We start from the raw sequence: 26,804 nt of genomic DNA, 5'->3' as shown, positions 1-26,804 counted from the left end.
ATAACTGAACTAATAGATGACCTGGAGTCAACACAAGGTGTATTGAGTATCAATCTAATTATAATTAAACCTATTAATTGTTCCATTCAGTCACATCATGTAGGATTTAACAACACTCCATTATAATTCCTGTTCAAATGACTTTCCAGATCAGCAGATTTCTTCTTTCATTATTTTAAATGCATTATTCAAAGGGAAAAACTTAAGAATTCTGAAAAGGTAATCAGAGCAGAAACTAGAATGAAGTACATGCAGTGACTGAATGGAGGAGTAATCAAGGGAACCAAGATTCTTATTGAAACAAGCATTCTGACAGTATTGCTGATGCAATACAGTGTCTCCTTTTGGCCTTTGAACTCATTGCCTTTACGAGATTTTTTTTATATATGTGAACTAACAATGGATGGTGTTATTTTTTAACAATCAAGAGAATATAACTTTTGAACAGCAAAAGCAAATTCCATCAAAATCAAACCTGAGCTTCATTTAACAGTAGATAATAACATTTTTGCATTAAAGAAAGCTGCATAAAGGCATTCTCTTTCTATCACCTGGAAAGTTGAAAAAAACTTTGTTATTATGAATTAAAGGGCAAATAACTCTAGAATGACAGCAGCAATTTGCATCAAAATGATGAAACATAAAATTTTATGTAATTTTCTATGTCAAAGGGCCATAAGTTCCATATAAACCATTTTGCCACAATAATATTTAAATTTAATTTGTAACTTGTCATGATAAGACTAGCTAAGAAATATGAAATCAATTGGATGAGGCATTACAAAGAAAAGTCTGGACAACATAAAATTGTATGAAATTTTCTATGTCCAAGGGCCATAACTTCTGTAATAATCATTCAACCGTAACGTCATTCGAACTTAACTTGTAACTTGTCATGAAAAGAATATATACTAAATATGAAATCAATTGGATGAGGCATTACAAAAAAAAGTCGGAAAACCAAGTGTGACTGACAGACTAACGGACTGACAGACAGACAGACAGATGGAGTGCAAACCTAAGTCCCCTTCGGCATTTGCCAAAAGGGGACAATAAAAAGAATGTAATCTAGTGAGTAAGACCAGACATGGAAAATAGACAGACACAACAGAGCGTGATACAGAAAGTCTGTAGTTATGGCATGCTCTGGCATAACGTATGAGTTGTGATATGTAAACTCCATATGCAGGTGCTGAAGGGATGTTGCCACAGATGAAAGAAAAGTTGACAATATGGAATGGAAAGTCATTGACAGGTCTAACTTTAATTAGATTGACTTGTCTTCCCATGTTTTGTTGCTACCTTTAGCTTTTAAAGTAGGAAAGAGTTTTAGAAAGAATGTTGGGCAAGTAAATAACACACAACTTGATTGGCCAACTGTTTGCTGTTCACATAAGTTTATCTGCTGGTTAGTTAGTTTTTAATGAACAAAGTATGCATGTTAGCGTGAATACATGGGAACCACTGAACAGGAGTGCCTGCACTGTCAAATATCTCATTGTCATCTTCCCTCCTCCCCACTTAAGAGATAAAACTCATTAAAATATAAATTTATAAGAATAAATTCAGGTGAATGCCTTGAATGACTAATTTCTGGTGTTCATATATGAATTACACAACCAAGTAATATGACCTTTGATTACTGCATGTTCTAGAGCAACTGACAGGTGATGGGTTGTAATTTTCCCAATATATTTTCAAAAAATGTATGGACAGCTAACTTAAGTTATTCAAACACATGAAATGGAACAATTTCAATCAGGATGTCACAAAAGCAACTAAAACAAATAGTGGATTTAAAATCTCCTATTCTGAAGATTAGAATCTAAACTGCTGAGCAAAGTTTGTATTTCAAGGTTCGCCATATGCATGAGGCATAAAAGTCAACAACCCCCTTTTATTCAGTATAAATAAATTGACAAATTAAAAATATTTTTATTCTTGATTATTTATCATCATAGTGACTAGTGAACACTTCCTAAAAATCAAACTACCTGATTAAAAAAGCACAAACTTATTCAATTTCATCAGATTAAGTCATTGTATACACCTGGCAAAAACATAATCACTCTCACATTTCCATTAAGGTATATTTATTCAAAATCCTGTGCTGTTTTGTAAAAAAACTGTAGAATGATGATATGACACAGAGCCCCTTCCCCTTATTCTTTAAACAAAGATGTTCAGTAAACAGTAAGGTGGGATGGGATGAAACTTATACACAAGGTACACACAAGATGATCAAGCTGCATAAAAATTTTAAGAAGTTCTTAAGTAGCACTCCAGCTAAGGATAATGCAAAATGTGATTCATGGGTAAAAAGCCTACATATTTTTATTTTTGATATTTTGTTTGAAATGTCATAGTAAACAGAAAATAACATGTGGTTTTTCATATAACCCGTGCTCTTAGGAGATACAAATTATATAGAATGCACTGTAGATTTCAAAATTAAGGGAGATAACTCTGTAAATGACGCTCAAATACAATAGAATCTACTGGATTTTCAATGTTGATTATCTCCTAAGAGCAGGCAGATTTGAATGAATAATTACTCATTTCATAGTATAGACCCAAAAAACAACTTCAATTACAAAAATAAAAATATGTAGCCTTTTTTGGGGTATATCAAATTTTTTCTGATTTTGCATGATTCTTACAAAGACAGCTACTTAAGATTGAGCTAATAAAACATATTCAACACTAAAATTCTGACTGGGATCCCATAAACAGGAAATGGATATATAACCAATGTTTCATATACACAAATCGTTCCTAAGTTCTAATCTGCTGTACAAAGAAATGACATCCAATCAAACAATAACAGTGAAACCTGAACCCTGTGAACTTTAAGATGGGGTTAAAATGTGGGACATAAATAGTGAGATTTATACTTTCACAGGTGATCTGGATGTTTAAACTTCAAAAGAATAATCCTTATTTAAAATACTGGTAATTACATTCAGTAATTCCTTTTTTTTCACAATTAAGTCTTTGTACCACCACACCATACATTTAATACAAGTGTAATAATATGCTTTACTAAGTGTATACATAATCAATATGAATTAACAAAGCTTTCTCTCAAATAAGATGAAAGAACATAATAAAACTAAAGTATAATCACTGCAATAATTTTAGCTATAGAATGAAATATAACAAAAATTCCTGAGCAACAATATGATAAAAGGAAATATCATGATTTAGTAGATTAAACAAAAATTCTAAGCTTAAACATTCAACACTTCAAATGCAATTATTTTTTTTTTAAATTGTGAGATAAAAATTATAATTATTATATTTAATCAGAATTGAGAAGTGATATTACATAAGATAAAATAAAATTGTTTTTGCTACTATTAACTTTCACTGTCAAAACTGTATTTAGAGAAATTAATGTACCTTTTGAAAGACTGTTGGTTGCCTGTAGAACAGAACAAGTGAATACTTAGTTGGTACAAAAACTCTTGAGAGCTTGTGTTGATTGTTATGTGTACTAAATCCAACTTAAGATGAAAATTGCTTACTTTCTTTACTTAATAAAAGCCAGTGTGTGAAGTATACTGACAGATATATTACATGTTTTCAGAGTACCCTCTGCTGTTGGCATCATTATTAATCAATACCTAAGGTACCACTGCAAACCAAATTGCTTATCAATTGGTAAGCATTCTACCAAGTAGTCTAGAAGCAGTCAAGAAGGGCAACTGATGTATTTGACAGCCAATGTCTTCACCCTAAATACACAAATGAGAAGTCTTCCATGGTCTATGTTGAATTAAAGAATTTTATATTTACCTATTGTGAGGTCTTTGGAAACTTCAGGTCTTAACAGCTTATTTCACACACTGGAGGCAAATCAAGTTGCATTATATTTACATGTGAATTTCTTAAATGAAATCATCAGCAGTCTTAGGGGTTGTCATACAATTAACAAATGTATTAAAAAAAACAAAAAACAAACAAAAATTCAAGTTCAAATATGGCCTGAATTATCTAATAAACAGGAACACATTCAAAAAGACATTAAAATGTAATAAAGATCGGTTGTAGATTTTTTTGTAGATTTTTCAATTGCATTTTTGTGATATAAATATGCTAAAACTGATATGAACAACTGAAAAAAAAACGCATTTTATATTAATGGAAAAACATTTCTAGACATAAAATTAATGAATGATATGGCATGTACCATCTAATATAGCACTTTTGCCATGATCTACAAATAAATGCAAATGAACTTAATGGCAATTAAGTCATTTTTCTATAATGTAACTCAAAAGATATTTCCAGTAATACAAGCATGACATGAAATATCTATTACATCCAAAATCATGTGGCACATTTCACTTGAGAATCAAGAGTGGATCCTTAAAGTTGACATTATATTTTGAATAAGTTTAAAATATTAGTTTTTAAATAAAGAAAAAAGGAAAAAAAAAACATTCATTATAACTGTAAGCATTTAAATGCAAATAAATGAAATAATAGGTACATGTGATTCTCATTTTGACACTGAACTTTCCCTGGAACTAGCACCTCAACATGAAACTTTCAAATTTGTGAGTACATATATATGTGTTTCTACATTTATATTAGCAATTTGAACAATTTTCTGAGATTTTATGGCTTGGCTACATCGGTAAAACTGACTGTGATGTTCTGAACCTTTAAAAATTTTAAGTACAGTTTATTTTATAATACAAATATAAAAATTCAAATTGCATAAACTGTAACAGATGATATGAGTGCTTTAAAACATGTAAGATATGGAGTTTAATGCAGAATGAAACCAGTACTAAATCACATATTAATAGCATGTCAATATTACGACCTTTCTTATACATGAGGACAGTTAGTTGTGTATACTAGTAGCAGATTATTTTGGCAAGTATAAAATTTCCTCCATTTCTTTCAAAAAATGAAAATTTCCCAGTTTACACTGAAGTGCAGTAAAATGTTTTGCTACACAGTATAATTATATGCAACACATGCTGAGATAAATTTACATCTAAGTTTGGCACAAGAACTACTTCTTAAAAAATAAAGTGCTCAATATTACAAAATTCATTCTAAGCATTACATGGAAAATTAAAAGCACTTAATTCATAGTCTAATAAAGAAATAATGCCATAGTGATATATATATTAACCATTGTCAATTGTTAAACATACGAATCCACAACCAGCAAGCACCTAGTATTTTTATCATAGTTTCAACAATTAGTAATATAACACAGCGCTATATACAATAACAAAAATAAAAACATTCTCTAAATGCATCAGTGCTTAAATAACAAGTATGACTGGAAATACATTTCATAAATAACTTGAAACAGGTGGAAAATTTCACCAACTGCATGCAAAAACACATTACCATGCTGATTACTTTATGTTTACAATTTGTAAATTGAAAACAAGAAATATTGCACAGGAAATAATTAATGTATGGGACATAGAAACTGACATGGCAGATTCACAAATACACACTGTAAAACAAAGTGTACTGAGAGGATTTACAGAATGAGACAGTGTAATTATTAATAGATTTCTTGACATGGATTGTTGTGAGAAGATATGATAAGCTCCTTGGTGTGTAATATCAATACTACTTGTCTGTGATCATCTTCTCTATCATTCTATACCGCTCACACATTCTGTCATAAACCTGAACAGAGAAGGATATAAATTTATTCATGAGACTTAATTGACTACCTGGATGCATATATAGCATGTTTGCATAATTCAAGTTCATTTAAGAATTGGCAATAATAAAAAATTATGTATTATAAATTAATTTTTAAAACATATTTTTATCTTTAAATATAAGAAAAGTAGCTCTGAATTTAACTGAATAGGGGCCTTTCAATATTTTTTTATCCATTGAGATATAACAAAATTATTTTAAGCAATCAGATTACAGTATTTATCGCAAATTAATTTACTATATAAATTGTGGGTCTAATGATTCTATATATTTAACAGTTAACAGTTTTTCTTTATTGGAACTTGTCTTTTCTTGTATAACAAAAAGTGGGAAAATGGTAAATTTTGACAGAAAAAGAGCAATTTCTCTTACAACCTGTCTCTTATGACTAACGTCAACTGATTAAATATTGAAGAATTTGATGCTGCATCTGATGATTGAATTAAGATTCTCTTTACCTCCTCTAGTTTTTGAAATATGACCAAATATTCATCCCAATATTTCATTTATCGCTATTGCGACCACTTTGATTACTAATGCAGTGGATACAATTTTAAAACTATATATCTCAAAGATGATAGTGAGAATAAATGAGCTAGATTGGAGAAGAAATGTTGAGGGATGACAGACAATGATAAGACTCAAAGAGAGGATGTGAGCTCATAAATCAAGATGAAGTATGATAAACACAGAAAGAATATTATCAGCAAATTATAGCAAAAGTAACTCATCACACAAACACATGTATATTATCTCAATGAATGTTATGTCAATGTATAATATAATAAGTAGATCTTCCTTATACAAAATAATGAGACTGTGGTTCAACTACAATAGTCAACAGTGAATTGTAGCAAAATATTCATTCTTAATCTGATATAATACCATTTATAATCAAACTATTCTCACTTAGCCTCAGGGGTTTCAAGTAGTGTGGTTTCAAGGTTAAGGACCCCAACTTCTAACTTGTAACTTTTGACATTTCAATTACTTATGTCTGTGACCGTCAATCCCTTTTAACTGACACTTTATTGAGGCTCAAGTGGACCATTGATTTGTAATTGGGAAAAGTCAAGGATCTTTCACTCTTGAAAGTAAATGTGAACCCTGAACCTTTACAGATGTGACAGATTGTCAGATATATGTGATAAATACCTCAACACAACCAGGAGTAGGTTTAGCTACACATACTGGTTGTGGGTGATTCTTTACTACTTCCTCAAACGGTTTCTGTGTTATAGCTACAACACAAAGAATAAAAGCACTGTATTAAACAGCTTCAAGTAAGAGTAGGTAAATGTTTTAACCACCTGCTGTAAAGTGATCATGGAGCTAAGCATACACATAATACACATATAACATAAATGCATATACAACTACAGAGCAAGTCATTGATTGTACTTTCATTGAATTGACATACTGTAATGACAAAAATTTTCTCATTTGTTCTTCTTTGCTTGCACCATTTTCCCTTATTCTACACCTGTGTACTTAAACATGTCACAAAGAAAAAACAGTGGCACATGAATGAATGACTTTTTGGTTTCACGATTCAGAACATGGACTTTAAATAGTTATCAGCTGACCAAGAGAGGACCATCTTCCAATCCAATGATAAACCCACCCCTTACAAATAATATCCAGCTCATCAAACTGAAGAATGGACTCCAGCAGAACTGAAAAATGAAGTTGACATTTTTCAAATCATGTCTAACCTATGTACTGTGTCTTCAAGCATTCTATCAAGCAAATGCTTAGACAACAGTGACCAAAATTTTTAATGGTTAACATGTTATATTTACAAAGCCTACATCTGATCAAATAAGAAGTTTGGGTCTGGCAAAACTTTAAAAATATGACAATGTTAACTCATAATTTCCAGCTGTGACTAAATTTTAAATTATTCTGTCAGCAGAAGCTGAGATCAATGTGACAATAATTTTCATGCGCAACTTATCATGTCAAAGCTGTATATTAAATATGGAATAATTCTGGCCAGGTATAACAGAGGAAAATGTAATCTAACTTGCTTTATATATGAATGAAGAAACAGACAATGTGATTGCAGTATATGATGACGGTATACAGGGATGAGATACATGGAACATTAGAGAAGTGGAAATTGAAGAAATTGGAAGTAAATGAAAAGTAAAATACAACGGTAAAAATATGATTTTTTAAAAGTGGAAATTTACATATTCACATAAAAATCACATCCCTGTGTATAAATAGAACTTTAAGTGACCTTACGGAATACTACCCCTTCTTCACACTTGCAATAGTACACACAACTATACCCTCTTTCAAATTTATAGCCAATATATTTCTTCTTGCAAACCCTGCATGTAGAGAAGAACATTTGTATCAATGTTCATTAAAGGAAGAGTTCATACTTACCATAAATAGCTCTATAACAGCCTCCTAATGCTGCAGAGTCAGTTATATTTGTAGTATAAACAGCTGCATTAAAAACATCAGCAATTACCTGAAAAGATGCACTTAGTAGTTTCAGTTTACTTGCCAACAAAAAGCATACTGTTGATATATTAACTTCTCAACCATCATTACTGAGAAAATATCTTTATCATTTATGATTTAGTTAAACAAAAAAATATAAATTTCACAATAAGGCAAAAATCTACAAAAATGCCCAATACTAGTATAAGGTACACTTATTTTGACTTGTAATGTCAAAATTTGTTAATTTAATATTACCTTGTCTGGTAGAATGTGAACTAAGCTAATTACAACCATAAAACAGTGCAATTTTCTTACTTGAAGAATGCCTTGATTATTTGAGGCACCACCAGTAGCAATAAGTCGGGTCTGTGGAGCTGAAATAGATAACATGATTTTAAATCTACTACAAAGTATATGACCACCAAATGGCATTTCCTTATCTACATGCAATTAATGAAATGTAAATAGACTTCAAAATTTTAATTACTGATGAACCTATGTATGTTAAAAGATCAGTTGCTGATGCTGATTTCAGGTCTCAATGCTAGACAATACTGTCTTGAAATACTTCGATCAAAATTTTGCCTCTGAGGTGGTTTTCTCATGGACATTTTTCCATACCTCACTTTGATTTTATAAAGGCAGAAATCGGTGAAATCAGAAGTGAATATATATGATAAAAAAGAAATGGAACAGGAAAATAAGAATACAAAAAATAGGGCACTTCATGGGACATTAAATAATACCTGGCCCGGCAAAATATTTTAAGAATAAAAACAACTTAAAATTGCCATAACATTTGTGTAAATAATCTGTTCAAACTTAAATTTGAACTTCATCTGTATTATATGATATTTTAATTTACAGTTTGAAAAAGATCCTTCTATATCTTCTACAGTTGTTATCCAGAAACTGTTGGGGGAACGTCAGACAGACAGACAGACAGACAGACAGACAGACAGACATGCAACTTTTCTGACAGTATCACACAATACCTTGCCACTTCGTGAAGCAGGGTGCGAAAAGCAGAACTCTGTTTTTCAAACCCAAAGAAAATCTTGTGTGACTATGTCATTTTTAAAATTCCTCTTAAGACTTACTGATTTTCATTCCTCTGTGTTCAGAATATACTCTCCTGGCAATCATCTGTCCCTCTAAGACTGCTCTAATTTCAACTTCTGATGAAAAACTATCAACCTATAATATAATTTGTAAATAATACTTGAATATAATATGAGTCAGTTATGTCTAAGAATTCCTGGGTGTCAAGTACACTCACTTTTTGTCAAAATTGTCACTTCTTACTAATTTTTGTTTTAATTTGAACTAAAACTAGAAGTGCTTACAAAATGTTAATAGAAAAATTTAAACAACAAACTGGTAATATCTTCTCAATGGCACTATAATAGAAATTAAATGAGTTGTGCATCATCATTTTTTTTTTAATTTACCTTCCAGGGGAGACATATCATAAATCAAAATAAAAAATTCCACAAAGTGTTAAAGTTATTACCTTTTCATTGTTTTCATTGAACCTAAATGTTCCTTGCACCAATGGCTGAACTTCCACTTGATCAAAATACAACCCTACAATTCAGCATATGTAAAATTCTCAAGAAGCCACTGCTTGATAAGGATCTCGGTTTGAGTCATAACTGTTTGACAGGGTATAGGTTTCAGACACAGAATAATAAAAGTCAAAGAACTTAAAACATTGAAATTGGACATTAACTTATTCTGGTCCAATATCTAAAATCTATAAATACTATTGAAGTCACAATATCAAGGGACCACTAGATTTCCATTTTTGTAGAAATCAAACAAGTATAATTTTGGATCCATTGGACCAAATGGAAAACAGGACCCAAAATAATAAATTTACACACACATTTAGATTTGACTTGAAAACAGATCAAAATATCTAATCTAAATTCAAGGTTAGATTCAGTATATTGAAGACCCCTTTATATGAACCTATTTAAAACACCTCCATTAACAGACAGAAAACAACCAATTTCCAATTTATGGAATTAATGGCGAACAAATCCTCAACCTCTTTAAAGAAAACAAGAAAAGTCAACATGAACACATCTTTAAAAACAACATGGACATAATGGTAATTTTTTATCATAAGATGTTAACATCATCCAAGTAACCCTGTTTTTGTGTATGTATATATAATATACAACAGGAGACTTTTTGGTAAAAAATGCCACAGTGTTCACCAAGATGTTATACTTCTGATTGTGGTATTGTCCTATGTACTACACTATTTAAAACAAAAGCAAAGCAAATATTAAGACAACTTTTTGTCAAGTTTTTGTCCATTATTCTTTCTTAATGCTTCTAATATAACAATAACAAACAGAACCAATTATCCTGCATTAACAACTGTTATACATGTACTCAAAATAATCAAGAACCAGTGACGATTTTACAAGGTCATAAAACAAAACCGAAATTGGTAAAATTGGAAATAAATAAACAATAAAAAAAAATATCATAATGGTAAAATCCGGATTTCAATTAGCTGATTAGCAGGAAAATGTCATCCTTGTTGAACACAATATTGTTTTATATCTTACCAAAATTTCCATTGTTTCCCATTGGTGTTGATTTCAATAATTCCTCAAAATTTTCCCAGGATTCTGCACACTTGTCTTTCACAGATTCTCTTTCAAGAGATCCATTTTTAAAACTATGAAAAAAAAAATTCATGTAATTCATCTAAGTACTTAATGTGGACCATAATGTGCATTACCACCAGTTCTATCCAGATTTTAAATTCGTAGCACACAAATATCACAGTTAATATTACAAATACTTCCATCACAAACTGGTAAATAAGCATAATGATTATATTCTTAATGGGTGAACTATTTGCAAAGTAGCTAAGCAATGTGAAAAAATCTATAGAAATGCACCAAAATGTAGTCATGTAATCATTAGAATCTACAGAGTGTACTATAAAACACCTACTAGACCATGGCCATGTAATCATTAGAATCTACAGAGTGTACTATAAAACACCTACCAGACCATGGCCATGTAATCATTAGAATCTACAGAGTGTACTATAAAACACCTACTAGACCATGGCCATGTAATCATTTGAATCTACAGAGTGTACTATAAAACACCTACCAGACCATGGCCATGTAATCATTAGAATCTACAGAGTGTACTTTAAAACACCTACCAGACCATGGCCATGTAATCATTTGAATCTATTGGGTTGACTAGTATGTGTCCATCTGTTTCTGCTTTTTGATCTGATAACCAAAGAAATACTGTATCACTCGTTCCAAGACTGACCTATATTATAAATTTATTATTAAATAAACAGCAGTTCTTAAAAAACAAAAATATGCAGCTATATATCATATGTTAAAGTACCAAAAGAACACCAAGAGTTCCTTTATTACTTAATCTGACAAATTTTAGACCCTGATAATGAAGATGAAAGAAAATTTTAATAACTTGTTTCTGAACATTACTAAATGCAAAATATATTTAGAAAGTTGCATACTATATTATTAAAAGAGTTCACTACATTAGTCTTTAAATAAATTCTTGTTTTATTCTTTTACTGAATAACTAACAAGTAATACAGATGTATACTTAGGACTTTCTTTTAAACTAGCAGAAATTGGTTAAGAAATTAGTGGTTCAAATATATCATATATACAACTACTTAGTTTTATGAAATATTAGTTTTTGGCCCCTTTTTCCTAAACAAATATGGCCACAGCCCTAAAAATCAATCCAAAGCAAATTCAAATTAGACCGATGGTATTGAATTTCATGGTACAATGTATAATTTGAAGAAAGATGGATAAACAGCAGTATAAAATTGTAGGGAAAAAATGGCAGTTTGTGGACTTTTTAATTCATGGACTTGAAACTCTACTACACAAATGAATGGGAAATTTCCTCTTTGCTGGTTTCATGGTTTACCAGACCCACAAAGACCACAAAATTTTGTACCCCACAAACAATAATACTTTCACAGTATAAGGAAGTGTAAGTATAAAGAATACTTTAGATGTTTAAGTAGCAGTCTTTGTAAGAATCATGCAAATTCTGTAATATGTAATACACCCCCAAAAATGCTACACATTTTTATTTTTGATATTAAGTTGTTTTATGGGTCTATATGATGAAATTATAATCATTCATTCCTATCTGTCTGTTCTTAAGAGAACATTTACAATGAAAAATCAATAGTTTCTATTGTATTTTAGTGTCATTGCAAAGTTATCTCCCTCAATTTTAAATTTTGTAGTGCATTTCTTATAATCTATATCTCCTATGAAAAGGGGTAATATGACAAGTCACATGATAATATCTTTTTACTATAAAATTTTAAACAAAATATCAAATATTAAAATATGCAGGCTTTCCAACCATAAATCGTATTTGCATGATTCTAAGCTGGAGTATTACTTAATATAATTTGATGGTTCCTTTTTTTAATATACAAGTTTTTTTTATGATGAATGTGGAAACAAGAAACAATGACTTCATATTAAGACTATCAGACACATTTTAAGCTGCAGCAATGTGGACAATAACTTATTATGATTAAATCAATTGCTTGCTTAGATTTAAAAAGAAAAGCTTTGCTTGCAGGGGTATAAAAATACTACCTGAGGTAAAATAATGAATACTTACAATAGCGTCTCCTGCTCTAGGTGACAATCCAGCCAGAGAGGCTAAAATGAAGGTGAAAGAATACTTCAATACCTTATGGTTCGTGAACATGACTGACTGGAAAAATACATTTGAAAAGTTGGGAATCACAAAATATCACACAAAGTAGGCCTTTAAAAAGATTCTTTATTATTCTTTAATTGAAGAGTCATGATTAATGTTCTTGAAAGTAAAACTGTTTTAAAAAATATGAAATCAACCTGAACAAAATACAAAATTACTTTATGCAAGAATCTTAACAATAATACTATGGTAACTTGGGATATTTGGCATCAGGTTAATTTGGTGGTTTTCTGTCAAAATGTGCATGTATAATTTTGGTGTGTTTAATTTTGGTGCATTCAGAATGATAAATGTTTTATTTTTGCGTTATCTTCTGGGTGGTATTAAACTACCGGTGTCACATCCATTACTACGTTTTACCTGGGTAAAACGAAGGATCAATTTAATTGCTATGTAGACACATTTTATGATAATAATATTGTTTTCTTCCGAACCTACCAATAAACCGATATATATTGGCTCCTTAAATTTTCTAAAACATATTTTGGTATGTTTAAATTTTAATAGCACTTTTAATCAGAGCACAAAACAAATTAAAAGAAAACTACAGCCAATCCAATATACCTCATACTCTAATGGTAGTATTTACAGTAGTTGTGTCATGTCAAGACATCAAAAGAAACTTTCATTGGTACTGGTACTACTCTGGATTTGTTCAATGACAAATAATCTTAATGTTTTGAATCTTATTATTTTTAAAACACCTAATATATTTGCCTTAAAAAAATTCTAGAACAAGATGCCTTTGTGCTGTTCTTAGAACTAAGATTGTTTGAATATTCATATCTTTTTACAACACATATACAGAAGAATATAGAATTTGTGTCACTTAAATCAACATGTTCCAAATAAGGGACAATGTAAATCAAAATTACAGCAGTCTTTCCTCGTTTGTCTACCCCGGACTCGACTTTTTATGAGCAACTTGGCGGGTGTTTCTAGAAAAGCAGAGGACGCTTACCCTACCAGTGCACCTGGTCCATGCTCCCAGTTTTTAGTGGAGTCCGAGTTGCTCATTTACTTTTGTTACTTAGTATGTATGATTTTGGTTACTTTATTGTTCTTTGTTGTGTACGTCTGTTTTCCATGTCTGGTCTTTGTCCCTGGATTATATTCTTTGGATTACCGCTATAACCTTGGTTCCCTTGATTACTCTTTGGGTACTTACATGGGTTGTCACCAGTAAATGCTACTATCTGACAATCATCAGGAAATCCATATTTATCACAGAAATAGTTGCATATTTTCCCCTGAAAAAATATTTAAATCACTTGTTATACATTTTCTTTATTTGGATGTCATGATTCATTTCAAGCTCAATGCTATTCCATACAGATTCACTGATAATAATAGCCTACGCAGGACATATCATTTATATTACATTCCCTATACCAGTAGTACTCTTTTTTTACGTTTTGTCTTTTATATCTTGCATCAATATAATTCGAAAATCATGTAACCATGACATAAATGACAAATTAAAAAAAAAGTTAAAAACATATAACCTTTCTTGAAAGTTTGCAGTCCTCATTTATTATGAACAAATCTCATTCTAAAGTAGTGAAAACTCATACCGATGATTTTAATCTCCGTTTGTTTACAATGTGGTTTAGTTTTGAATTTAAATTTCTTTTATTGACTACTAAAACTACTTACCACAACAGTAGATGATGGCACTGGCTCTTGCAATTTTTCTCCCAAATTCTCACCACACGCCTGCAAAAATGAATTTGAATTTGACAATGAAACATTCCAGAGAAAGGAAGAAAAATGCTATACAACATTTTTATTTACTACGTTCAGTCTTCAAAATTAAAAAATTTTATAGTTGATTTTCAAATGGGATTTCAAAATTATTATTTGGCCAGCTAACTTACTTTCATATATAGCATAAAAGAATAATTTAAAGTAGGTTAGCATACAAAAGCATTTCACAGCTTGCATAATAGAATGCATGTCTAAAAGTTAAGACTATGCACAGACATTAAGATTATTTTATACTTTTTCAATACAAAAAATGTATGTGGTTTAAGTGACCTTGATGGAAAAAAGAAATACTTATGCACTCTTCACATTTAAATGGATTATTTTATGGGGGTGGGTGACTGTTAAATGTACAAAACAGCCAAATTGTTATTGGGTGACTCACATTAAGACATTCTCGTGACCACTTCTTGGTAGTTATATCTAACAAATTCATACCGCTACCATCACTGTAGTCTATAGGGGCATAACCACCAACAAAAATACATGGAACAAAACTGCTGACCAATGATATTCTCTGTAAAAACACATATAAATGGAAATGTCTAACTAATACTGATAGTAATCTCACAAAAAGGGTACCCCACATCTACTCGGACTCTAAATATGTATGTCAGATTATCTCCCCTTCTAAACTTTCATATTAGGTTCTATTAAAATCAAATTTACTACCATTTAAAGTCACATTGGGGTTAAAATATTCCAAAACTTACTCAATGAAAGAAATAAGATGACACTTAAATTTTAAAAAAATGTGTTTGTGTTTACCCAAAATCTTTTGAAACTCTTGAATAAAAGCAAACAAAAAATGATTACACTAACATGTATCATGACTCATATATCAAACAATAAAATTGCCTGGACAGCTACACAAGTAATGTGCCACATATGATAACCATATAGTGCTTGATTTATATGATAATCATATGACTATTTACATATGAGTCATATAATTTTTGTAATGATTCTCATATGTTAATTTTGGTTTGGTAACATGAGATTATTTTATGTACTTAGAAGTGCACTTTTGCCCATATTGTTCAAGGAAATGAAAATTTCAAAAAATTTACCAAAATGTGAACAATATATACAACTTTTGAAATATTTTCAGAGACAAATTGTAAAATACATTTTAAATGCTTATTTGAAACACAAACAGTTCATTTATTTAAAGTAATTTGTGTTTATTCTTTGTTTTATTTTTCTTGAATATCTAAGTCATTCAGTTTATTATTTGAAGTAACCTATAGGTGAAATTTCCCAAGTGTTTCCGTTTCCTGATTTAAATCTTGACTTTTATTTACCATATTCTTCCATGTATACCGCATACTTTTTTTCAACTTTTTGAATGCACAGTATACACCAAAACAATGAGTTTCTAGATTTTTTTTCTAGAGACATAATTTTCAGGTCTGTAATTTTCGGGAATCAGAACCAAAGTCATCAACTAAAGACAACATCGAGCCATTGTATTTTTGAGAACAGTTTTATGTGAAATAAACAAATAAAGTTTTACTGCTATTTAATAGTTGTTTTATCCATCAATGTCGTTTCCTTGCATTTCATAGTTTGTACGAAAAACCACAACTAGCTTCTTACTGTTCTCTCAAATCAAGTCGTCTAAATATAACTTCTTCGCCTGTGCGCGGTGGAGCGTTAAATACACAATACCAGGAGTGCCAACCTGTCCTTGGGCCCAATGTCATTTAATTATCAAATAACAAAAGATCAATTTAAAAGGTGAAACAATTATTACTAATCCTTTAATCCGCTTGAAGAACTGTTTCCAGATGTCAGATATCAATACACAACTTGGCAAATTAAAACATCTATTTATAAACGATCGGACTTGACGCCGTTGTTTTAGTGAATTACCTGATTTGTATTCGAACAGGAAATGTAAACATTTCAGCCGACTCAGATCCAATACATCGCTATTTATAAACTATTTTAATTAATAAATGACTTGCAAACGCAAGGAAACATAGAAAATACTTTTATTTAAAAGATTAATGATGAAAAGATACGCATTTCGGGGAATTTACCAGAATCCTTTCATCTCAATGTGGTCTTCTGCTGGTGATTTTTCCTTGCTTCCCAGTGCGCATTTTACACGGAAACTAACTTTTTTCGCTGATCTCCCTTGCCAAGAAGGGGGTGCACGGAATACACAGATGCGTGTAATACACGGAAGAATACGGTAATGTGTTACAAATGTCACTATAATGAACAAGTTACTTACTAACTTGTATGTTTACGAAAAAAACATATGACCATCATGTGATAATCATAAACAGTGTTCTTGAAAATCATCAGACCTGCTAGTCCTAACTGACATAAATGGCCAGGGACCGACAGATAAATGTATATTGCAAGTCCTATTGTCCGATATTAAGTTTGTGGCGGTACGTATGTTTTTTGTAGTATTTTAGGTTATCAGATTAATTATAAACTGGGTTATGGGAAATGGCATCTTTATCCCTTTAATGTCCACTTTATTCGTTTGTGCAGAACCAGTCAAAATAAAAATGTTGGCAAACAGAGGCAGAGGCCCATGGCCTATCACTTTTTCTAAAGGAGCTAAGTCTGGCATAAAATGCCAAAATGTTACATGTATGTCCGAAGAGGAATCTAAGAAAAGAACAATTTGACCAAAACAAAAACAAAAAACAAAAACAAGAACAAAAAAAACATGTTTGTGACAGTTCGTACTAAATGAACACAGTATAGTCTACAATCTAGATGCAAATGAAATTAAGGTAGAACATACCAATTACACAGAGCATTTCTGTCATCTTGCAATATCATATAGACATATATATTTTCAATTAACAAATAATATTTGAAATGATGTAAAAAAAAAAAATATATATCATTTTTTTCAAATGATTTTTTTTTTTAAAGCGAGAATGATAAAATTAAAAACATGAATTTAAAAAAGCCTCTTCCAAATGGGAGATATTTGATGGGAAAATGTTCTATTGAAATGTATACATAATAACAGTCTTTTTAATATTTCAAGAAAAAGAGTTCTGTAATCCCCAATTTTCATTTTGAAATATGAAAGAATGTTAATTAAATGTTCTTTATATAAAGTTATAAGAAATTTTATCTACAAGATTTTTAGAAGTTCGTAAAATATTGAAAATTTCCTACAGAATCAATATAAAGTATAGTGAAATATTGGCTTTAGGTCATACAAAAAAAATGCCTAAGTTCTCAGGCCACTTTTTAAAAAAATTGATGCGGGAGGGAGGGTTTTTTTTTTATCAGAAGCAAGTTTTTTCTTTTGAGAAATTTCATCCAATTGAACTTACAGGATGTTGAGAAGTTAAATAAAATACTCCATTGCATTAAAACTTTACTGGAATATGAGATGTGGCAAGAAATAAGAGCCATCTCTCCGCCACAAAACACACTTTCGTTTTTAATGATCAATGTTAAATTACAGCCTCATTCACATCGTACTTTTTACCTTTCTGTCCAGTGTGCAGATGATTCCTTTAACTAATTAAAAGCCTATTCAGGACTGGATATTAAAATTTCCAGAACGGATATAAAATTTCTAGATTTTACCATCATAAAAATCGCACATGTGGAAGGGTTTTTAGGGATGCGGCGGCACCTGAGAACCTAGCATATTTTTTTAGCCTTATTAAGGCTCAATTATCTTGTTGACCTATGTTTCTTACATTAAAAATTCTAAAGTATGTACATTCAGGGCCATCTTCAAGAAAAAACTAGGAGAATTTATCTACTAGAAATATTAGGTATGATCTACCTTGACAGAGAATTTATTATTTGAACTTATCACATTATCAAAATAAAATTTAAAGTTGAATCTTTCTATTTACAGAAAATTGTAGGACTGACAAGTTTTCAATGGGACTGGCATATTTTTCCTTCTGCCAGTCCTAACGTGTGACAGAGAAAACAAATTTCAAGAACTCTGCATATGTTGCAAAACCACATGATTCTCATGTGTGGCACATTTGGTTGTGTAATGAGTCACTTGTCTAAATTTTATAGTCTTTATGAACAAAAGAGAAAAAGGGAAATATATATTACCTCAGTATTAGCATACTCTAATGGTTGGGTCTGAGCTATTTTCATAATCTGTTCTCCTGTCATTCTCTCAAATCCTTTGGACCCAGTTATCTCAGCTAATTTCTGTCAATAGAAATTTTCTATTAACTTAACTGTAAACATTTAAATGGAATCAGGTGTATAAGCTGCAATAGAATCCAATAAAAACAGGAAAACATCATTTATTTTTTTCATCAGTTTTACACTTCTATCGTCATGTAGATTTATAAGTACAATGTAGGGCTAAAATGTCTTGTAGAGCTCATTTTAATTTCACAGCATTTATCAAAAATCTCTCATTCACAAAACTGGACTGTTTAGAAACATTATGGTCAGAAATTTTTTTTTGATTAAATATACATTGAATACTTACCTGCTTCATCTTTCAGTTTAACATAACCTCATATATTTGTAGGGCTAATATTGTGTGAGTCAAATCAACTCATGAATGAGAAGAATTTGATAAATTTCATACTTATTTAAAAGAAAATAAACCTAAAGTTGCATGTGTTGTTGTCCAAGGCATATCCCCACTTGAACAAGAAGTTGATATTGGTTAGCAAACAAAATCAATTAAAAAAGATGCCCATCTACATGAATATCTACTGGAAGCCAAGATTTTTGTGACGAAAATTTCTTTATCATTCATTATGGTGAAAAATGACAAAGTCCCAATAAACAAGTTGATAAGGTACTGCACCCAAAATCACTTACAATGTATGCCCCATCTATATGAAGCTACACATCAAATTTAAAATAAATCCATCCATTTGGAGCTGAGATAATTGCCATGAAATTCGAACAGAATGACAAATGGACAAGGTGAATCCAATGTACCACCCACTCATGAGTAGGGGTATAATATTTATATTACCAGAGGTCCGCCAACTGCTTCCTCTAGTTTGATACACTGTTCACGAGTACTTGCATCCATCCAGATTGGAGAGTCAGGCACACTAAAATGATCCTGTAAATTTAATAAACAACATCATATGCTCTGCTCAGAAAATAGAGTACCTCCTTGAAGTCATCCATGTAACAGTAAGTTTGAATATCACTCTGCATAAAAATCTTTTGATATGGATCATGACTTGTTCTTTGAGATAATAATAACCTTTCATTTTTTACACTTTTGGACCAGGATTTTTGCTACTAATTTTGCACAATAAAATGCAATAAACCTTGAATCTACAGTTTATATAGGGTAATTTGTACAAAATGTGACATACCTTCAATTGACCATACAAACTTTCTACAGGCTTCAGATTAGCTAACACTTTTGATGCTCCTTTGGCCCAGTAAACACTACCATGTTGCTACAAAAGTCACAAGATATAAAATGTTATTTTCCCACTGTTTAATCAGTGATGTATTGAAAATTATGTCCTGGTCAAGCTACACAAAAAATAACTATGACATTTTTCACTTTAAAGTAAATAACAAGAATATAACAGTCCAATTTCTGATGTATACATGTATCTCATAAATTTAAAGTGTCTACCTGAGATTTATTTAAAATTTTCAAACAGAACATACATAAATGTATTACAATCAGTTTTGAAATAAGCTATGGACCAGATTATGATTGTATTTTCAAAATTAGTATACATCTTAGTTGCAAGACTAAAACAACAAGGGGCGGTAGTCCGTTTACTTAAAACACTGGTAGTCTATATAAAAATATGCTAAATGTACCAACTCCATGAGACATGAAATAATATATTTGAAATGCCAATAAGATATCACTTTAAACATAAAATGTTACAACCTATATTTATACCAGCTACAATATGTTATTTCACCAGTAAAACGAACTTACCTGTCCACATCCTGATATTCCTTTCACATATGAAAAATCAAACAGACCATTCTGTAAACGGAATAACAGCAAATCTAATGCCTTAAACAGAAAAAAAAACACATATAAGTTCACTTGACTCACATAATAACATCACACTAACTCCTTAACCTACAAAAACAATAAGTTAAAACAACGTTGTAAGAAAGTCTGCAGATGGTATACATCTAAATCAAACCAATCTCAAAACAGTCAAAAAAAAATTGAAAAAAGGCACAGAAATTTATCCCTTAAAAGAAAACATTTTTTTCTAGATATACAATATGAGTTAGGGTAACACACAATTTAAGCACATATTTACCATCTCCAACACTTACTAAATAATATGAACGAGGTTCGATAATCATTTTCTATTTCTGAAACATTAAAATACCAATGAATCGGGGGTTATTATCCATAATAAAGTTTACTCCAAAAATTTAACAAATAGGTCACCATGAGCACATGTATTTAACACATATGTCCCCATGAGCACATGTATTTATCACTGTACAAAGTTTTAACAGTATTGGTTTAATATTTAAGTTACAGGTTACACAAAGAAGTTACCCCCTAAAAATGATAGATGGACAAACAGATGGACAGAGTTGAGTGCCTACTACACCTGTATTTACTGTTGGTGAAACAGGTAAAAAAAAATAAGGCTCCATTTTATATAGACATGAGAGTTTCACAAATAAAAAGTCTATGGATCATTGTAAAATTGGGGAATTTTACTAACAAATACCTGGGGAAGGCACACGATAAGCATATTTCCCTAGTTTTGCTGTTTAAAAGGGAGATTTCTTTCAGGAAGATAAGTATAGTACTAAAAATTATTTAATTCCATCTTTTACACACAATACATACCTTTACCCACATTGCAGTGGGAACAGTAACTGTGACTTTATCATCATGTACATGGACACCACCTGATGTCCTGAAATATGACACACAAAGTTAAATTAGATTGAAATAAGTTACTGCTTTCTGCAGGTCATAAAAAAAGTTTTCTGGTGGTTTTGTTTTGATAAATTGAACAAAAAGACCATTAAACTGTAGCTTAACTTTAACTGTTAAACAATAGACATGTACAGCTGTAAATTATCTCAAGCAGTAAAAGAAGGATGATCAATTAGGTAAAAAACTGAACTTCTAGCAAACTAAATATTTAGTTCAAGGAGGTAGACCTAGGGTAAGGGACATAACTCTTGAAATCAGTGATATGGTTGTATCATATTCAATTTCACCAAAGCCCATCAAGCTTTCACTTGAAGCAGAATGAAATCAATCCAAGTTACTTTGATGATTACACAAGATAGATGTCAAATGTTGAATACTAAAATTCAAATGATCTGTAAGATTTGTGTCCCTTACCCTAGGTCTTCCTCCTTATGCAAGCTTGTTGGTTATTTGAATTAATGAATGCAAAGAAAGTGATATGCAGGGACTTGAGAACATTACAGACTTAACACTGCAATTTCAACATCAAGAATCTGTGTAGCAGACTTTGAACAGCTTTCCTTGGAGCCCTATGCATGTTATTTTAGTTATTTCATCTTCTTTTAAGTGTGTGTCTTTGCCTTGTCCTGTTGTTGTCCTTGTATTGTTACTGGTATCTTTTAAGTGTGTGTCTCTCCCTTGTCCTGTTGTTGTCCTTGTATTGTTACTTGTATCTTTGAAGTGTGTATCTTTGCCTTGTCATGTTGTTGTCCTTGTAATGTAACTTGTATCTTTTAAGTGTGTGTCTTTGCCTTGTCCTGATGTTGTCCTTGTATTGTTACTGGTATCTTTTAAGTGTGTGTCTTTGCCTTGTCCTGGTGTTGTCCTTGTATTGTTACTGGTATCTTTTAAGTGTGTGTCTTTGCCTTGTCCTGTTGTTGTCCTTGTATTGTTACTTGTATCTTTTAAGTGTGTGTCTTTGCCTTGTCCTGTTGTTGTCCTTGTATTGTTACTGGTATCTTTTAAGAGTGTGTCTTTGCCTTGTCCTGTTGTTGTCCTTGTATTGTTACTGGTATCTTTTAAGTGTGTGTCTTTGCCTTGTCCTGTTGTTGTCCTTGTAATGTTACTGGTATCTTTTAAGTGTATGTCTTTGCCTTGTCCTGGTGTTGTCCTTGTATTGTTACTGGTATCTTTTAAGTGTGTGTCTTTGCCTTGTCCTGATGTTGTCCTTGTATTGTTACTGGTATCTTATTTACTGATGTTCTAATCCTGGTTCTTAAGTACAGTCAGTGATAACCTTTTTTTTTTATAAAGTACTGCCACTTAATTGATTAAGCAGGGAGGGTGATAAATCTATAAGCCTACTGTTTCTTTTCTTTATTGAATTAAATAAAAATATGGAATTACTTTTTTTAATTAAATGGTTTTATAATAAACACAAATTTAAAATACATGAACCAAAAACTGACACATACAGGTACCAGTATTTGATATTTACAATTACATGAACTTTCAGATTATTTTGACAAATGCTACTGTTGATCCCTATTACTGCAGTGACAATTGAAAAGTTACATATACATTCAGTTCAAATTAAATATACAGTCGAACCTTGATGTGTCTAACTCGGATTAGTCGAATTCTCGGATAACTCAAACTAATTACAAAGTCCCAGCAAAACTCCCCTTATTCCAATACAATTTTACCTCAGATGACTCGAACTCGGATGAATCAAAACCTCGGATAACTCCAGGTAATCAATCAGTCCCCTTGATAGGACTTAAAGGTTAATTAACCCTGATGTCTCGAAGTCAACTAATTAGTCAGAAAACTGATTGATTTATTACAAACCATGATCGAAGTGTGTTTTAACAACGATTAGCGTGGCTTTTAAAATTAACTTGTTGACACTCTTTATGGTTTGATTTGTTTATTTAATTAACTTAAAATTATGCTTGTTGTTAAAAGAAATGAATTGTATTAATAACATGTCAGAATTTACACTAACAGTGATATCAGATATTTTGATAAAAAATTTAAAAAACACAGATGAATTGCAATGGTATCTGACTATTTAATGAAACATCAAACAGACGATAGTAAGGGTATTTCAACAACTACATTCGATTCGCTAGTGAATTTGAAATTTTATTGTAATAATTTAGAACACATGGTTAATAATACTCCTGATTGTGAACTTGTATGTAGAAAAAACAAAAAAGGAAATTTCACTAAAACACTCGGTGCCATTCAGTATTTCAAACATGATATACAACATACAAAAAAATATTTTCCGATATGAAACACAAGACATTACGAAGTACTGTGTGAAGTGAAGTACATGTACATGTACAAGCACAACAAATGATGTAAATACAGAAAAAAATCATTGACCAAACTACTAGTATTTCCGGTTTATCCTCGACCTCGGATTACTCGAACCTCGGACAACTCCAAAATTTTTGCATGGTCCCTTCAACTTCGCCTTAACAAGGTTCGACGGTAGTTCATAATGTTGGGACCAAATGAAATGATCAGAATTTAGAATGCTCAGTAATGGCATATTCCTGACTGGGATCTTTCCTTTTAAAAATTTACTTTTGATAAAAAGGAGAATAAGCTACACAGGGGTCAGCTTAGATAAATTTTCATTAGGTTGCACTCAATACATGCCAATTTGAAGAAATAAAGCTATATTTAAAAACTTAGTCAAGGTTATCAAACAACTTTTCCCTATAAAAAGTATACATTTTTCAATTCCTAACATTACTGAAGTCCATAAGAATTTCCTTATATTTTGTAACAAAAATCTGTAGCTATGGTAACATAATACATGTAGAAACAAAAATAGTCAGTTTCAATGACAAATTTAGGACTGTGCATTCCAAAAATTAACTGCCAAACTATTTTTTTTAAATAAGAAATGTAAGTATCCAAAGCATTGTTGTTAAAAAAACAAATATGAAGCGTTCCTTAATCTGTTTGTTATTCATGATTTCAATTATTAAAGTTTGTGTAAAATCATTCATTTTTGAGAAACAGCAAGTAGTATTAGAGGAGAAAACCTAATCTGTTGAAGACCTGAATCTCCAAGATATCTAAAATGAATATTTATATCTCTTTACTTCCACAAGTATTGCATCCATCTATGAACAAATGCTCTACAACCGGCAATAAATATTTTCATCAAGTTTCATCTTTTATTTTTGAGTTTAGAACAGGTCAAATTTGTGTATGAAACAGTACAAATCAATGTCATCTGTTTAGTGCTACCTTATGTGAAATGTAGATCATACTTGAATTCTGGTAAGTCTGTATCAAATCTGACAGCCCTTTCACACACAAAATTAAGATCTTCATCAACTGCAACACATTTTATCTAAAAAAAAAACAAAATAGGAAGTTCTTGACAGCTCTGCATAAACTATAAATGAAGTTTAATATTTTTTTACCAAAAAAATATAAGAAACTAACAAGTAAAACTGGACGATAGTGTCACTTAATAGACACAGTTATATCTGTAGTCTTAAGTAGGAAATAGGATGAGTGAATAAAAAATCACAAGGTTGAAGTTGTGCATAAATTTTTGGAAGGTAAAATATAAGGTTTATATCATTAAAACACTTTTACAGGTGCTATAATTTTATCAAACTTTCATCTTGTCAATACAGAAGACAGGTACCATTTTTTAGCATTCTGTTAGCACTGGAAATTCATACAAGCATGATATGAAGGTAGTTCCACTTTGAAACACTATGGAGATGTAATAACTAATGTCTTTAGACTGTAATTTTATAACCTTAAAAAACAGACAATGATACCATGTTTATTTATTATTTTTATTATTTGTTTATTTTGTTATGTTTTTATTAATCAGTACTACATGTATTTACTCTAACACTGTCCACAGCAAATTAATTTCACATGTAAAGGACAAAGACATGTACTGTCATGATTCAGAACAACATATCCTGTATCAAATATGACTTCCCTTGCAGTTATAATATACTAAAACAATAATTGAAAGTTGAATGCTTAACAGTGCCCTCTTGATGCTTGTAATGTATAGAAAAGCTTGGTGGTCATCTCATGGTCTTTTACCTAACATGTATCTTGACTTCACTATCTCAAAGAACATAGATCTTATAGCAGAGGATCCTTTCTCAATTCAAATTATATTAAAGGTTTAAAACTGTTTAAAAGAACTAATCTTTCCTGAGGTCCTTGTGCAATATAAATGGAGACAAAAATGATATACATGTACATAGAAGAATGTTAACAAACAATACATAGAAACATAAAATTGTATGTTTACAAACAAGCTAAAAAGAATACAATAAAAACATTAACTGAAACAAATATGCACATAATTATGTAATTATACACGTATGTAGACACAGGTACATAATTTTGTAATTATACATGCATGTAGACACAGGTAAAACATAGATCACAGGTCACTTGAATCCTGCTTGATTTCATGTTTAAGGCAATTTGTATTTGTATTTGACATAATGTATTGGATAATGTATTCCATAAAATTGAACCAGAATATTCAAAAAGGTTTTTTGCGAAGTTAAATTTCAGGTTTTGGGACTACAGTGAAACATGTTAAACCAAACAGTCCATCGCGAATAACCTGTCTAAAACTTCCAAAAACAAAAAGTCCTTTCACCAAGCTCCTGACATTCGAAATTCACTCTAGATGCTGCAGCAGTTAGAGACAAAACAAATGTCTGCCGCTGCATGGAAATTGTCCTTTCAAAATAATTTAAATGTATTTAACACAATGGTAAACCAAACTTTTATCTACATGTAAATGGAACAAAAGGGGTTAAAAAAGGTTACACTGTATAACATTTTTGTACTTCTCATTAAGTAAAGGTCATTTTAAAGGGACCACTATTAAATAGTTAACTTTACAAAAGTGACCCTGTAAGAAATAACACATACTGTAATAATCTATGTTAGTGGTATGGTCTCACTAACCACTTCCAATCAAATGGCCACCCCCTATCTAGTACCAAAAGCACACTGAATCTAGATCTATGCATTGTAAGTGCATTATTTGTGTGTATTCTGGTCAAAAGTAGTCAAAATAAACCTTAAAATGTGTACTTTAAAATCATATTTGTAATTTACTACGAAAGTGTATGAATATTGTTTACAAAAGTGAATAATTTGTCTCCATCCTGTCAGTTAGCAGAAAAGTTAAAAATATGGATTTTAATTA

At 30.9% G+C, this 26,804-nt stretch overlaps 1 protein-coding gene across 4 annotated transcripts in view; it reads right to left on the bottom strand.

Moving 5' to 3' along the window:
- Window positions 1-1,915: 1,915 nt before the first annotated feature.
- LOC148621986 (xylulose kinase-like) overlaps window positions 1,916-26,804 on the bottom strand; it is a 27,142-nt gene continuing 2,253 nt past the window's right edge. For 2 of the 4 annotated variants that reach the window (XM_088571421.1, XM_088571422.1), the window contains 18 exons: window positions 24,868-24,950; window positions 21,500-21,569; window positions 20,612-20,692; window positions 20,022-20,108; window positions 19,667-19,759; window positions 18,775-18,876; window positions 15,092-15,223; window positions 14,599-14,658; window positions 14,111-14,192; window positions 12,841-12,881; window positions 11,366-11,481; window positions 10,752-10,864; window positions 9,680-9,753; window positions 9,267-9,363; window positions 8,482-8,540; window positions 8,104-8,191; window positions 6,862-6,947; window positions 1,916-5,667 (listed from right to left, as the gene is read on the bottom strand). In XM_088571421.1, the coding sequence (XP_088427547.1) occupies window positions 5,608-5,667; window positions 6,862-6,947; window positions 8,104-8,191; window positions 8,482-8,540; window positions 9,267-9,363; window positions 9,680-9,753; window positions 10,752-10,864; window positions 11,366-11,481; window positions 12,841-12,881; window positions 14,111-14,192; window positions 14,599-14,658; window positions 15,092-15,223; window positions 18,775-18,876; window positions 19,667-19,759; window positions 20,022-20,108; window positions 20,612-20,692; window positions 21,500-21,569; window positions 24,868-24,950 (1,524 nt within the window). In that variant the 3' untranslated portion in view covers window positions 1,916-5,607. Of the gene's footprint in view, window positions 5,668-6,861; window positions 6,948-8,103; window positions 8,192-8,481; window positions 8,541-9,266; window positions 9,364-9,679; window positions 9,754-10,751; window positions 10,865-11,365; window positions 11,482-12,840; window positions 12,882-14,110; window positions 14,193-14,598; window positions 14,659-15,091; window positions 15,224-18,774; window positions 18,877-19,666; window positions 19,760-20,021; window positions 20,109-20,611; window positions 20,693-21,499; window positions 21,570-24,844; window positions 24,951-25,253; window positions 25,334-26,804 lie in introns of those variants that run through there. The other 2 variants (XM_088571423.1, XM_088571424.1) reach the window with 2 other exon arrangements.

Source organism: Perna viridis, chromosome 3 (assembly GCF_037379345.1).
Source record: "Perna viridis isolate PV_CMFRI_1.1 ecotype Kerala chromosome 3, ASM3737934v1, whole genome shotgun sequence".
In the NCBI taxonomy this organism is placed as follows: Eukaryota; Metazoa; Mollusca; class Bivalvia; order Mytilida; family Mytilidae; genus Perna; species Perna viridis.
This window is presented reverse-complemented; position numbering and strand designations above follow the sequence as displayed.